At 37.3% G+C, this 15,684-nt stretch overlaps 1 protein-coding gene across 2 annotated transcripts in view; it reads right to left on the bottom strand.

Annotated features, from left to right (window-relative positions):
• The window catches only part of LOC121390090 (NAD kinase-like), a 68,849-nt gene extending 53,394 nt beyond the window's left edge, over window positions 1–15,455 (bottom strand). The window contains exons 1-2 of one of the 2 annotated variants that reach the window (XM_041521807.1): window positions 15,112–15,455; window positions 13,077–13,160 (exon numbers count right to left, since the gene is read on the bottom strand). In XM_041521807.1, the coding sequence (XP_041377741.1) occupies window positions 13,077–13,160; window positions 15,112–15,299 (272 nt within the window). In that variant the 5' untranslated portion in view covers window positions 15,300–15,455. The remainder of the gene's footprint in view (window positions 1–13,076; window positions 13,161–15,111) is intronic. The other variant, XM_041521808.1, reaches the window with a different exon arrangement.
• Between the last annotated feature and the right edge of the window lie 229 nt (window positions 15,456–15,684).

Raw genomic sequence — 15,684 nt, 5'->3', positions numbered from 1 at the left:
ATGATCCCTGAGCTATATTTAAATTTCATTTTGATACCTATATATATACACCCCCAGCAATTAAATAGTTGAACACACACCATGCTATATATCCAGGTTACTGAGTATAGTTACATGTAATAATGAAAAGAAAGAAATGTTTTATTTAACGACGCACTCAACACATTATTTTACGGTTATATGGCGTCAGACATATGGTTAATGACCACACAGATTTTGAGAGGAAACCCGCTGTCGCCACTACATGGGCTACTCTTCCGATTAGCAGCAAGGGATCTTTTATTTGCGCTTCCCACAGGCAGGATAGCACAAACCATGGCCTTTGTTGAACCAGTTATGGATCACTGGTTGGTGCAAGTGGTTTACACCTACCCATTGAGTCTTGCGGAGCACTCACTCAGGGTTTGGAGTCGGTATCTGGATTAAAAATCCCATGCCTCGACTGGGATCCGAACCCAGTACCTACCAGTCTGTAGACCGATGGCCTACCACGATGCCACCGAGGCCGGTATGTAATAATGAATATATGCAGTGGCTGCAACCAGGAGATAGATGCCCATTAATGGGAGTTCCACACCAGCAACATGTGTTGCATCGTAACATCATATACTAAGAGAAAACAGTTTAGCAATTTATTTTAAAGTAAAAAAAAGTTAAGTTTGTCAAATGTCTAACAACATCATCCATCGGCTACTGGATGTCAAACATTTGGTAATTCTGATCTTGTGAAAGGGATCTTTTATATGCACTTTCCCACAGACAGGAAAGCACACACACCACAGCCTTTGGTTGGAATGAGAAAAAAACAATAAGTTGAATGGATCCACCAAGGCCAAGGTGGTTCGATCCTGCGATGCAAGCACCTCAAGCGAGCACTCAACCGACTGAGCCAAATACCACCTCAGTATATGTACATATACATATACAGAACTTTACATACATTGTTTTCGCTATTTACTTATTGCATAAGTTTATTTTACACAAGAATATATACCACAAGATAATTTAATGTTATAACTACACTTTCTTAAATCTATTAATCAATCCTCCTTTCATGGATTTACTTAATGTTAAGAATCGTACTCTGTGGCAATCTTGTCTAATGTTTCAAATATGATGTGATGTAATTTGTAAATCAGACATGACGTCAGTAATAAAAAGGCGCTAACTACAGTAAAAATAAAAAACAGGATTCCCAAGTTACAAGTTCCGGTTCAGATTGCACATATGTGTGTTACAAGATACATTTATCACAAGGTTTGAAAAAGTCTTTAATCACTATAGTAAGATTGAATAGGTATGTAATAAAATGCAGTAACGACGCACTCAACACATTTTATTTATGGTTATATGGCGTCAGACATATGGTTAAGGACCACACAGATTTTGAGAGGAAACCCGCTGTCGCCACTTCATGGGCTACTCTTTCCGATTAGCAGCAAGGGATCTTTTATTTGCTCTTCCCACAGGCAGGATAGCACAAACCATGGCCGTTGTTGAACCAGTTATGGATCACTGGTCGGTGCAAGTGGTTTACACCTACCCATTGAGCCTTGCGGAGCACTCACTCAGGGTTTGGAGTCGGTATCTGGATTAAAAATCCCATGCCTCGACTGGGATCCGAACCCAGTACCTACCAGCCTGTTGACCAATGGCCTAACCATGATGCCACCGAGGCCGGTACAGTATATAGAGATTACTATACGAGCTTGTGTGTTATACTGATATTACGAAATGAGTGTCAGGATTTTTGTATTGCCCAAGCGAGAGTGAGGGTAATACATGAATCCCGACACGAGAATATCCATATTATTATTGGTATTTTTTTGTGAATAACAAGACCCAACTCAAAATGTTTCAAATAGAAATGGAAGGAGACGATGAAATGACATCATATTCTAACATGCACAGTTTGAGCTAGGACTGGAGAAGCAACGTCATGTTATGACGTCACTTCCCACGATTACGTCATTACACTTGTTATTACACGTGTGCTTCGTATGATTATAATTAACTCGGTTAAGTTGAACCATGTGGATAATAAAATACCAAACTGTTGAACTTTTTTGCCTTGGTATACAACAAGGAGATGTTTGCACTGAAGAGAGAGAGTTCCACCTCAGTGACTAGTGCTGCATAACAACATTGTGTGTACTTAAACCGTGTTGACATTCAGCTCCAACAACATAATTTGACAATCGTTATGCTGCTATCAGTTAATCAGTCTTGTGTCGCAGTGTCGATCGACAATAAATAAACAGCACATCTCTCTCTGCACTGTCTGGAGGTGGTGGTGGTAGGGGGTAGTGGTGTTGGTGGTGGGTAGTAGTGGTGGGGGTTGGGGGTGGGTAGTGGGTGGGGAAAGGGGCATAGTGTTTAAAGTTTATTCGGGCCCACTGATGGGGATAGATAAAAAAACCGCCTTCAAATTAGGTGAGCGTTTTACCACTGGGCTATTAGTCCCGCCCGCATAGTGGTTTAAGCATCAGTCTTAGTCTAAACATATTTCTTCCAGTTATAATACAGTATGGTCTTTACGTTTAAAAGTTAAGATTCCTTCTGGAAATACTGTTCAGCTCATAGCGTGGTCTGGACCTGGGTTGGGTAGGGGGTAGGGAGGGGAGGGTTCAAATATGAACACAGAGGACCCATTCATCTACATTTTCTATAAACACCTATATAAATAGGCTAATATTGCACAGTAAAAATACCAGTTTTTATCAACACACATATACCCCACACAGACATATCCCAGTGGTAAAGCGTTTACTTGATGCGTGGTCGGTCTAGGATCGATCCCCTTCGGTGGACCCATTGGGCTATTTCTCTATCCACTCAGTGCTCCACAACTGGTGTAACAAAGGCCATGGTATATACTATCCTGTCTGTGAGATGGTGCATATAAAAGATCCCTGGCTGCTAATCGAAAAGAGTAGCCCATGAAGTGGTGACAGTGCATGGATTTCCTCTCTCAATATCTGTGTGGTTCTTAACCATATAACCGTAAATAAAATGTTTTGAGTGTGTCGTTAAATAAAACATATCCTTAAATTCCAACCTATGTCCCTGTTGTAAATTAGGAAAAAAACTGGTGTTTTGCATTGTTCGCATCCAATCTCTCAAGTCGCAAAATTTATACATACATATATATATATATATATATATTTTATATATATATATATATATATATATATATATATATATATATATATATATATATATATATATATATATATATATATAAATATATATTGTTTTTCAGGTTTGAGTGTGCTCAATTTTCTATAGAACATAATACAGTTGTAATAATATATTACTAATAATTATTATTCATAGAATACAGTCAAATTGATTATTATGCAATCAGTTTCATTTTTTTTCATGGTCGGTCGATTCCATTGTTCTCTATGAATTTTGATCCAGTAACATATGGCCATCATTTATAGGATTAAATTGTATTTTCTATAGTTTCATGTTTTAATGGGAAGGGGAAGGGGAGAAAATCCAAGAACATTTGATAAATGTTTATAGTCTTTATGTTATTTTTATTTTTTATTTTTTTACATTTATTACAATTTATTGTCATCCCATTGGTCCAGCAATAGCAACACAAGTTTGTTCATTTTTCTATGAACGTATAAATAACATCAGGGAACAAATATTTCACATCCAATAGCTGAGGATTAATAAATCATTGTGCACTAGTTCGTGGTGTCCTTAAATAAAACAAACTTAACTTGACATTTCTTGGAATGGAATGGAATGGAAAGCTATTTGTTGTGGTTATTTCAGTACTTATTACAGATAATGAGAGAGGAAAGGAAAGGAATGTTAGTCTAATGACATCTCAGCACATTTTAATTATAGCTTTAGCTTCAGCTATTTGTTGTGGTTATTTCAGTACTTATTACAGATAATGAGAGAGGAAAGGAAAGGAATGTTAGTCTAATGACATCTCAGGACATTTTAATTATAGCTTTAGCTTCAGCTATTTGTTGTGGTTATTTCAGTACTTATTACAGATAATGAGAGAGGAAAGGAAAGGAATGTTAGTCTAACAACATCTCAGCACATTTTAATTATAGCTTTAGCTTCAGCTATTTGTTGTGGTTATTTCAGTACTTATTACAGATAATGAGAGAGGAAAGTAAAGGAATGTTAGTCTAATGACATCTCAGCACATTTTAATTATAGCTTTAGCTTCAGCTATTTGCTGTGGTTATTTCAGTACTTATTACAGATAATGAGAGAGGAAAGGAAAGGAATTTGGGTTTAACGACATCTCAGCACATTTTAATTATAGCTTTAGCTTCAGCTATTTGTTGTGGTTATTTCAGTACTTATTACAGATAATGAAAGAGGAAAGGAAAGGAATGTTAGTCTAACAACATCTCAGCACATTTTAATTATAGCTTTAGCTTCAGCTATTTGTTGTGGTTATTTCAGTACTTATTACAGATAATGAGAGAGGAAAGGAAAGGAATGTTAGTCTAATGACATCTCAGCACATTTTAATTATAGCTTTAGCTTCAGCTATTTGTTGTGGTTATTTCAGTACTTATTACAGATAATGAGAGAGGAAAGGAAAGGAATGTTAGTCTAATGACATCTCAGCACATTTTAATTATAGCTTTAGCTTCAGCTATTTGTTGTGGTTATTTCAGTACTTATTACAGATAATGAAAGAGGAAAGGAAAGGAATGTTAGTCTAACAACATCTCAGCACATTTTAATTATAGCTTTAGCTTCAGCTATTGGTTGTGGTTATTTCAGTACTTATTACAGATAATGAGAGAGGAAAGGAAAGGAATGTTAGTCTAACAACATCTCAGCACATTTTAATTATAGCTTTAGCTTCAGCTATTTGTTGTGGTTATTTCAGTACTTATTACAGATAATGAAAGAGGAAAGGAAAGGAATGTTAGTCTAACAACATCTCAGCACATTTTAATTATAGCTTTAGCTTCAGCTATTTGTTGTGGTTATTTCAGTACTTATTACAGATAATGAGAGAGGAAAGGAAAGGAATGTTAGTCTAATGACATCTCAGCACATTTTAATTATAGCTTTAGCTTCAGCTATTTGTTGTGGTTATTTCAGTACTTATTACAGATAATGAGAGAGGAAAGGAAAGGAATGTTAGTCTAATGACATCTCAGCACATTTTAATTATAGCTTTAGCTTCAGCTATTTGTTGTGGTTATTTCAGTACTTATTACAGATAATGAAAGAGGAAAGGAAAGGAATGTTAGTCTAATGACATCTCAGCACATTTTAATTATAGCTTTAGCTTCAGCTATTTGCTGTGGTTATTTCAGTACTTATTACAGATAATGAGAGAGGAAAGTAAAGCTTCAGCTATTTGCTGTGGTTATTTCAGTACTTATTACAGATAATGAGAGAGGAAAGTAAAGCTTCAGCTATTTGTTGTGGTTAATTCAGTACTTATTACAGATAATGAGAGAGGAAAGGAAAGGAATGATAGTCTAATGACATCTCAGCACATTTTAATTAGCTACATTTGGCGTATTTATAACATGATTATGGTTATGTTGATATTTGATCAAGACAGAGAGAAATTAAAAAGGTTTTTTTGTTTAACGACACCACTAAAGCACATTGATTAATTAATCAACGGCTATTGGATATCAAACATATATGGTAATTATGACTCATAGTCATCAGAGCAAACCCGTTACATTTTTCCTAATGCAGCAAGGGATCTCTTTTATGTGCACTTTCCCACAGACAGGAAAGCACATACCACAGCCTTTGTCCAGTTGTGGTGCACTGGTTGGAATGAGAAAAAAGACAGAAATTAAGGAAACTCACTGCCACACATACAGTAGACTACTCAACAAAAAATTCTGCAAGAGATCTTTTATACACATTTTCCCATAGACAGGACAGTACATACCACAAACTTTGATGTAACAGGTATGGGCTACTAGTTGGGACTGCAAAGGGTTAACTATTACTGATGGTATTAAAGTCAAGTAGATCCTGTACGTTGTAACAAATAAACACTTCATCTTGTATCCGGATGTTGACAATACATATAGTAGTGTGATGATCAACTATGGGAAGAGATGACAGTAAAACCGTGACCAGGATTTATAAACAAAATAAGAAAAGGAAAGGAATGTATAGTCAAAGACATTTAAATAATCCACCACAAGTGTTAGATCAGTGGCTATTAGACGTTCAACATATAGTAACTTGGTCTAGAATGTAAGCTGCTGGACAATCAAGCTGATGACAGTGGTTCAAATCCTGTCAAAGCTGGCTCACATGTTCATTCATCTTTCTCATCTATCACCCTCTGCCTATAATTTTCATTATCTTAGTATAAAAAGAAACTTTCCAGTTTCTCCCATGATTTCAATCTGTTTTGACTCTTTCTGTCAGATTCCTCTGACTCTGTCTTCTGAGCCATCCATACCATCGCCTACCTGTCTCAACTTCCTCCACAGGTGCAGTCTCTGTGTATTTCACTGCACCCACCTGGCATCCTCGTCCTGTACTGCTAATAAAGCTGGTCTGACCCACGGCACTAAGTAACGACCACCCGTAGTATGGGTGTATACATGTAGTAGGTGGTTACAAGTGCCTCTTAACAATGCCAGAAGTAACTACTAAACATTCCCCGAAGTGTTCAGACTAAAAGCCCATAGCTAAACGTTGATGGGGAATGGCAGGTGTGTGGCACAGATAGACACAAGGGACAAGTACCTGTTGTGGTTGTAGAGACAAGGACTGGGATGTGGACTTGGACAGTGAAAGAAGTTGAAAGATAGCAGGAGCTACCAGATTGGGAAGAAATTTGATGGAATTCAAAGGAGAAAAAAAAAAGGGGGCAGTGGGATTAAAAAACACACAAAAAAACTTGGCCTAGAGTGTGATGCATAATGGAATGGACGTCTCACCGAGTGTCGTCAATGCTAGAATTCTCGCTCCAGCCAGTGCACCACGACTGGTACATCAAAGGCCGTGGTATGTGCTATCCTGTCTGTGGGATGGTGCATATAAAAAATCCCTTGCTAGCTGCTAATCGAAAAGAGTAGCCCATGAAGTGGTGACAGCAGGTTTCATCCCTCAATATCTGTGTGGTCCTAAAACCATATGTCTGACGCCATATAACCGAAAATATAATGTGTTGAGTGCGTCGTTAAATAAACCATTTCCTTTCTTCAATGCCAGAATTAATTTTTAAAAGCACAGCAGCACAATTATTGACTGTTGGGTGTCAAGCAATAAAAGCAGGAGTTTGTTTTGTTTGACGACACCACTAGGACACATTGATTTATTAATCATTGGCTGTTGGATGTCAAACATTTGGCAGTTTTCAGTCTTAGATAGAAAACCTGCTACATTTTTCCATTAGTAGCAAGGGATCTTTTATATGCACCATCCCACAGACAGGATAGCACATACCACAACATTTTATTTTATTTACCAGCTGGAACAAGAAATAGCCCAATGGGCCCACTGATGGGGACTGATCCTAGATGAACCACACATCCTGAAGGAGAGTGCTTTACCACTGGACTGTATCCAGGCCCCTAAAGTGTGAGAGAAGAATCTTTTTTAATGATACCCCCAGCACAATGCTTTACACTTAAATTTGCTTTAAGTATGGTAACTTGGTCTAGAGTGTGAGAGAAGAAAGGAAAGGAATGTTTGGTGAATGACACCCCAGCACAATGCTTTACACTTAAATTTGCTTTAAGTATGGTAACTTGGTCTAGAGTGTGAGAGAAGAAAGGAAAGGAATGTTTGGTTAATGACACCCCAGCACAATGCTTTACACTTAAATTTGCTTTAAGTATGGTAACTTGGTCTAGAGTGTGAGAGAAGAAAGGAAAGGAATGTTTGGGTTAATGACACCCCAGCACAATGCTTTACACTTAAATTTGCTTTAAGTATGGTAACTTGGTCTAGAGTGTGAGAGAAGAAAGGAAAGGAATGTTTGGTTAATGACACCCCAGCACAATGCTTTACACTTAAATTTGCTTTAAGTATGGTAACTTGGTCTAGAGTGTGAGAGAAGAAAGGAAAGGAATGTTTGTTTAATGACACCCCAGCACAATGCTTTACACTTAAATTTGCTTTAAGTATGGTAACTTGGTCTAGAGTGTGAGAGAAGAAAGGAAAGGAATGTTTGGTGAATGACACCCCAGCACAATGCTTTACACTTAAATTTGCTTTAAGTATGGTAACTTGGTCTAGAGTGTGAGAGAAGAAAGGAAAGGAATGTTTGTTCAATGACGCCCCAGCACAATGCTTTACACTTAAATTTGCTTTAAGTATGGTAACTTGGTCTAGAGTGTGAGAGAAGAAAGAAAAGGAATGTTTGGTTAATGACACCCCAGCACAATGCTTTACACTTAAATTTGCTTTAAGTATGGTAACTTGGTCTAGAGTGTGAGAGAAGAAAGGAAAGGAATGTTTGGTTAATGACACCCCAGCACTTTGTTTTAATCAAAAATTGGCTCAAAATATGGTAACTTGGTCGAGAATGTGATTGAGAGAAGAAAGGAAAGGAATGTTTGGTTAATGACACCCCAGCACACTATTTAATCGACACTTAATTAGCTTCTCGTTCACTAACCAACTAACAACTACCGTATATTGCTGAGTATTAGCCGACTTTTGACGTCTAGAAATACTTTCCAAAAGAAGAGAGTCAGTTTATACACGGAGGCGACAAATTGGTTCATAAAATTCTGATCGAAAACACTCCCGACTGCGACTTACAAATTTGATCAGACGCTTACAGCCTTTCACAGTTTATGTAACAATAATTTGTGCACAGTATAAATAAAACACCCCATCATGCAATATTATGTATTTTTTTTTTCTTGAATGCATTAATAGTTTGATGAATAATAATAAAAATTACTTGATTTATTGTCATTTCAATGGTAAAAACATGTTCTTTCCAACCATCAGCCATCTACATGTATGTTTGACACCTTTGTCTATATCCTTTTGTCTACATGTATGTTTGACACCTTTGTCTATATCCTTTTGTCTACATGTATGTTTGACACCTTTGTCTATATCCTTTTGTCTACATGTATGTTTGACACCTTTGTCTATATCCTTTTGTCTGCTTTTATTTGACTCGTTCACATGATTTTGCCACCTGCACCAGTGTAAACAACAGCCATAGACCACAGAATCGTTTTTCTGTGTGTGTGGAAAACAGGGATTAAACTTGCCATAATGAGTTTTATTATTTGCTGTCCAGTGAATAATTAAATTACTTATGTGCAGTGATATGTTGTTACAGCTTGAATTGTTATGATTTATCGGTGCTAACTTATTCTTGCATGGCATGGAAGACTTTAGCATTGCCATAACGATTACCGTGTCTGTAATAATTAAAGTGGAAAAAATATAATGAAAAAGTAAAGCACAAGTCTATTTGTTAACAGTATTATTGAAATCAATACAATGTACAACTGGACAAAAGATGATGGGGAACAGGTGTGTGGCACAGATAGCCACAAGAGACAAGCAGCTGTCGTGGTTGGAGAGACAAGGACTGGGATGTGGAGGTGGACAGCGAAAGAAGTTGAAAGATAGGAGGAGTTGCCAGATCGGGAAGAAATGGGATGGAATTCAAAGGAGAGAAAGGAAAGGGGGCACTGGGATAAAAAAAAAAAAGAAAAAAAAAAAGAAGAAAAAAAGAAGATGACTTCAGTTTATACATGAAGATTTTGCACTTGATATTAAGGGTCAAATTAAGAGGTCGGCTTATACAATGAGTCGGCTAATACACGGCAATATATGGTAACCCACTGTCCTAGATAGACAGCCCAGATAGCCGAGGTGTGTGCCCAGGACAGTGTGCTTGAACCTTAATTGGACATAAGCATGATAATAAGTTGAAATGAATGAATGAAAGAATGTGAGAGAAGCAAGAAAAGGAATGTTTGTTTAATGACACCCCAGCACATTGTTTGATCTGCACTTAACTCCATATATGGTAACATGGTTTAGAATGTGAGAGAAAGAAAATAATGTTTGCTTAACAACACCCCAGCAGTGTTAAATCTGCAGCTGTTAAAAAGATATCTAGTCCGTCCCACAGGGAATGAATTTTTTTTTCATGCTATGGAATTGACTACAAGATATTTATTTTTGAGCCGATTGTTTTCTAAATTGGACAGAGCAATAGTACTTTTTAGTTATTTCCAAAAACATTTTACGTTTCTTCTCACATCAAACAAAACTGTAATTATTTACAAAAAAACATTTTTTATAGGACAATGGGATGGACTATAATAATATATCCATGCATGATAACTGCAACTCTTGGTTGAAAGCTTATAAAATAACATGCACATGTATACCATATATTACACTAGAATAATCAAATCCCAATTGGTCAAATTAAAACTGTCCTGTTACATTTTGTAGTGTGTTATTTGGAAGGAAGGAAATGTTTTATTTAACGATGCACTCAACACATTTTTTGTTTACGGTTACATGGCGTCAGACATATGGTTAAGCACTACACAGATATTGAGAGAGGAAACCCGCTGTAGCCACTTCATGGGCTACTCTTTTCGATTAGCAGCATGGGATCTTTTATATGCACCATCCCACAAAAAGGATATTACATACCACAGCCTTTGTTACACCCGTTGTGGAGCACTGGCTGGAATGAGAAATAGCCGAATGGGGTCCACTGACGGAGATTGATCCTAAACCGACCGTACATCAAGCGAACGCTTTACCACTGGGCTATGTCCCGTCCCTGTGTTATCTGTGTCACATGGATGTTATGGATGCTAATTAAGTCTTAGTCACAGCTAATGAGACATATATAACCCAGGATGTAGCTTGTCCGCCTGACCACTCACCAAGGAAGGATGGGGAAAATTGTTTCATGTAACGACACACTCAACACATTTTAATTATGGTTAAAAACAGGATATTGGACATATGGATAAGGACTACAAACATAATGAGGGAGGAAACCAATTGCTGCAATACCATTTATAAGCTAATCTTTTCAATTCCAAAGAAAGCATCAAGGGATCAGTTATATGCATCATCCCAAAGACAGGATAGTACATACCATGGCCTTTGTTATATAAACCAGATGTAGAACACTGGCTTGAATGAGAAATAGCCCAATGGACCAACCAATGGGGATCGACTGTAGATAGCCCAATGGACCAACCAATGGGGATCGACTGTAGATAGCCCAATGGACCAACCAATGGGGATCGACTGTAGATAGCCCAATGGACCAACCAATGGGGATCGACTGTAGATAGACCATGCATCAAGCGATCAAACACTGTACCACTTTTATCACTAGGGTACGTCCTTCCCCGAACTCACTGAGTGTAAAAGATTAGACCCATTAAGGTTTCTTTCCCCATCATCACCAGTGCCCCATATAACTTGTGTATTATACTAACAGGGTTTCTGCCAGAGGGTAAAATGGGTATGGCGCTGTACCCAACATTTGTATGCAAATTATATATTTTTTAAAGTTAACCTTTTGACAAATTTAATTACTCTTATCATTACTGTATGATTTTCTTAACCCTAACCGTAACCCAGTTTCTTTCTGGGGGAGGCCCACCGTAACCCATGTTGACTGTGGTTGCATTCAATTCAATGGCACCATACCCCCCTAAAAACATTCTGGCAGAAACACTGACTAAAATTTTAGCATTTGCTTTCCTGTCTGGGAAAACGTTCATATAAAAGAGACCTTGCTGTCCTTCAGTAGGAGTAACCTATAGCTACTGGTATGTAGTGGCAGCGGGGGTTTTTCTTTTATACAAATAGTTCAGGTGTCAAAATAATATGTCTGGTATTAAACAGGCATATAGTTAACAAATGTGCTGAGGTGTCATTAAACAAACTTTCCTTTCCTTTCTTTCTTTCTTCATTAGGTCAAGTGTATACAAACTAAACTAGTAAAGATTAGGGGTGTAGCGAATACACATGGTGGTGAATACAATATTATCACAAATACAAGGTGATGAATAGGAATATGTATTCATGTCCATGAATACAAAAGTTAAAACGGTTTTACAGAAAGTAAGAACAGTATTTTTTTTTAAAGTAAAAACTGATTAATCATGGGTGTGTCTATTGTCTAGTCCAGAATCGCGTTCTTTTTAAGGAACACCAACATGTCCCACATTTTCACAGGAAAGTGCAGCTCTTTGTGCTGTTACCATATCCCCAGCAGTGGTGAATATGCACTCGCTTGGCACACTTGTTACTGGGATGCATAAGAAATGTTTGGCTACATAGCTTAGGTGTTTCCACCATGCAAGAGGGCAGTCTGTTAACCCAGTCAGGTCCTCTGCCTTAAATCTTGTTGGTATATCCTTGATTATTTAATTTTATTTTTATGTTGCTTTAATCAGCTATTTAAACACTTGCATATTGAAGTTACAATGCATATACACTACCAAAATACGCTCGCCCGTGACTCTCACGTTAGAAATGTAACTTGTAAGGCAGGATGGTCTATGTCCTTAATCTAATACAAAACAGGTCCATATATTATCAAAACAATCAAATCAGTATTGCGTTTTGATTAATGTAAAATAGAAACATAAATTATACAGTTAACATTACATATATGTATTTGTGTATTCGGTTCAGCTGTTCAGTGCACCGAATATTCGAAAGAAAGAAATATTTTATTTAAAGACACATTCAACACATTTTATTTACGGTTATATGGCGTCAGACATATGGTTAAGGACCACAAAGATATTGAGACAGGAAACCCGCTGTTGCCACGTCGTGGACTACTCTTTTCGATTAGCAGCAAGGGATCTTTTATATGCACCATTCCACAGAAATGATAGTACATACCACGGCCTTTGTTACACCACTTGTGGAGCACTGGCTGGAACAAGAAATAGCCCAATGGGTCCACCGACGGGGATCGATCCTAGACAGACCGCGCATCAAGCAAATGCTTTAGCACTGGGCTAAGTCCCGCCCCTCACATTTAGAGAAATGCAAAACTGCAAATGTGGTGGCAACAAATATTGTTAAAATCAATTTGAATTACATGTACTTACATTATAGTTTCTGATGTGTCCTCTAGAAAACCTTTTGGACCAAAACTGCAGTTTGGACTTACACCATATAATGACCTTGTCCTCCTGAAAAAAACAAAACAAAACAAAATTTTCAAAGAACATAAATTTATAAATAGCTTATTATGTTTTTTCTTACATACCCTTTGGAGAGAACATAATCATCATGTATTATTTATGATATCACATGGCAATAACACACATATGTATGCCATCAATTTAAAGAAATACTTGTATGATTAGCTGTTCCTAAGTGATGATTCAGTTGCCACAGACATACCATCTAATGAAATCAGCATCATCAAAACTAATTGCTCCGAGAGATATAAAATGAAGTTAACCTGAAAATGATTGCTCTGTGACACTTTATAAGTTAATTGCAAACCCATGCACAGTAAATCAATTTTAGTTTAAACATTTTTTTTTTTTATTTCAATTAATTTCATTTTGACTTATTTTTCTATTTTTGTGTGCTTATATCCAATTAAGGTTCAAGCACACTGTCCTGGGCACACACTTCAGGTATCTGGGCTGTCTGTCCAGGACAGTAGGCTATAGTTGTTAATTGTTCGAGGTTAGTGAGAGAGAAGAAGGTGTAGGGGCCTTACACATACATAATTTGTACCCACTGAGTTGTTAAAACCCAAACGGGGTGGAAGCCGGTACCGGGCTGCGAACCCTGTATCTACCAGCTTTTATGTCTGATGGCTTAACCACGACGCCACCAAGGCCGGTTTTTATTTTTAAATCTGGTTTTTGAGGACATAAAAGAAACAGAATACTGCATTTGTGTCTGTCACAGATGATTTATGTTACAAACTGTTGTTTAAAAACATATCCAACTACACATAGCTTTTGCTTGTTAAATACATAGAAAGATAAATATTACATAATGCACAATGAAAATGATATAAATTAATCTACAGAAAGAAGAAACATATAAACTAAAACATTGTTTAAGCTTTTATCCATAAGTGAAGAAAAGATGAAATGTTTTATTTAACAATGCACTCAAAACATATTATTTACGGTTATAACTTATATGGTGTCAGACATATGGTTAAGGACCACACAGATACTGAGAGAGGAAACTCGCTGTTGCCACTTCGTGGGTTACTCTTTTGAATCAGTATCAAGGGATCTTATGCACCATCCCACAGACAGGATAGTATAATATGGTGCACTGGCTGGAACGAGAAATAGCCCATTGGGCTCACCGACCACGCATCAAGTGAGTGCTGTACCACTGGGCAATGTCCCGCCTTCTCCATAATTGAAATACAAATTAATGATAGGTAATCAGGTAGCATTTTATTACCCATTATTTCTAGATTCTGAAAATTGGCACCATTTAAATTAAAATAACATTTAAAAAGATCAGAGAGACAGAGAGAGAGTGAGTGAGAGTGAGAGTGAGAGTGAGAGTGAGAGAGAGAGAGAGAGAGAGAGAGAGAGAGAGAGAGAGAGAGAGAGAGAGAGAGAGAGAGCGTGAACACCATGTGGGATAGAGAGACAGATGAAAAAAGGAGGGGAAGAGAAAGTGAGATGGACAGGGGAAATATAAGATGAAAAGACAGATGAAGAATGATAAAGGAAAAGTAAGGTAGAGACAAAAAATAGAGAAATTAAGAGGGAAAGAAGAGTGGGGAGGGAAAAAAACGAAAGAGAGAGCCAGAGAGAGAGAGAGAGAGAGAGAGAGAGAGAGAGAGAGAGAGAGAGAGAGAGAGAGAGAGGGGGGAGAAATACCATGTGGAATAGAGAGACTGATGAAAAATGGGACGGAAAGAGGGGAAGAGAAAGTGAGAAGGAAAGGGGAAATATAATATGCAAAGACAGATGAAGAACGAGAAAGGGAAAGTGAGGGAGCAAAAAAAAATTGAGAAATTAAGAGGGACAGAGTGGGGTGAGTGGGAAAAAAAAAAAGGAAGAGAGAGAGAGAGAGAGAGAGAGAGAGAGAGAGAGAGAGAGAGAGAGAGAGGAGAGAGAGAGAGAGAGAGAGAGAGAGAGAGAGACATACCGGTACCTAGTGTATGATCTGTCATTCATTTTCGTACGTCTTGTCATGGGAAGGTCATCTGCATCCTCCTCATCGTCTCTAACATCATCGCCATGGCAGGAAGTGACCGACGCTGTTGTTGAAGGCATGATCACTTTAGCGGGCGTTGACTTAGTTTTTTTAGTTTCAGTTTGAGATAAACCGTTCATTGTGACAAAGGATTAAAAATAAATACTAACAGAGTAAAAAGAAAAGAAGAATACCCTAATCATACAATAGAAAATGCAATACTGACAGTTCAGTGAGCATCTCAAAGTTACTACTTATCAAAAGTCAAATGAACCGATCAACACGGAAATGGTTTCTCGTTTTTATTTTTATTATTTCCCATTTTTAATGCAAATAGAGTTGTCTCCCCATGGTATATCGCATCAGACCTTTTGACCGGACCGGTACGCATCGGATCTGATAATTGACAAACAAAACAACGGCAAATACAATATAACAAAGCATTCTAAACTTAAACAAGAGTGAAATAATATATACACGAAATATATTACAGCAAACATTTAATTTAGCATGTTTGCACAAAAT

Source organism: Gigantopelta aegis, chromosome 15, assembly GCF_016097555.1.
Source record: "Gigantopelta aegis isolate Gae_Host chromosome 15, Gae_host_genome, whole genome shotgun sequence".
NCBI lineage: Eukaryota > Metazoa > Mollusca > Gastropoda > Neomphalida > Peltospiridae > Gigantopelta > Gigantopelta aegis.
This window is presented reverse-complemented; position numbering and strand designations above follow the sequence as displayed.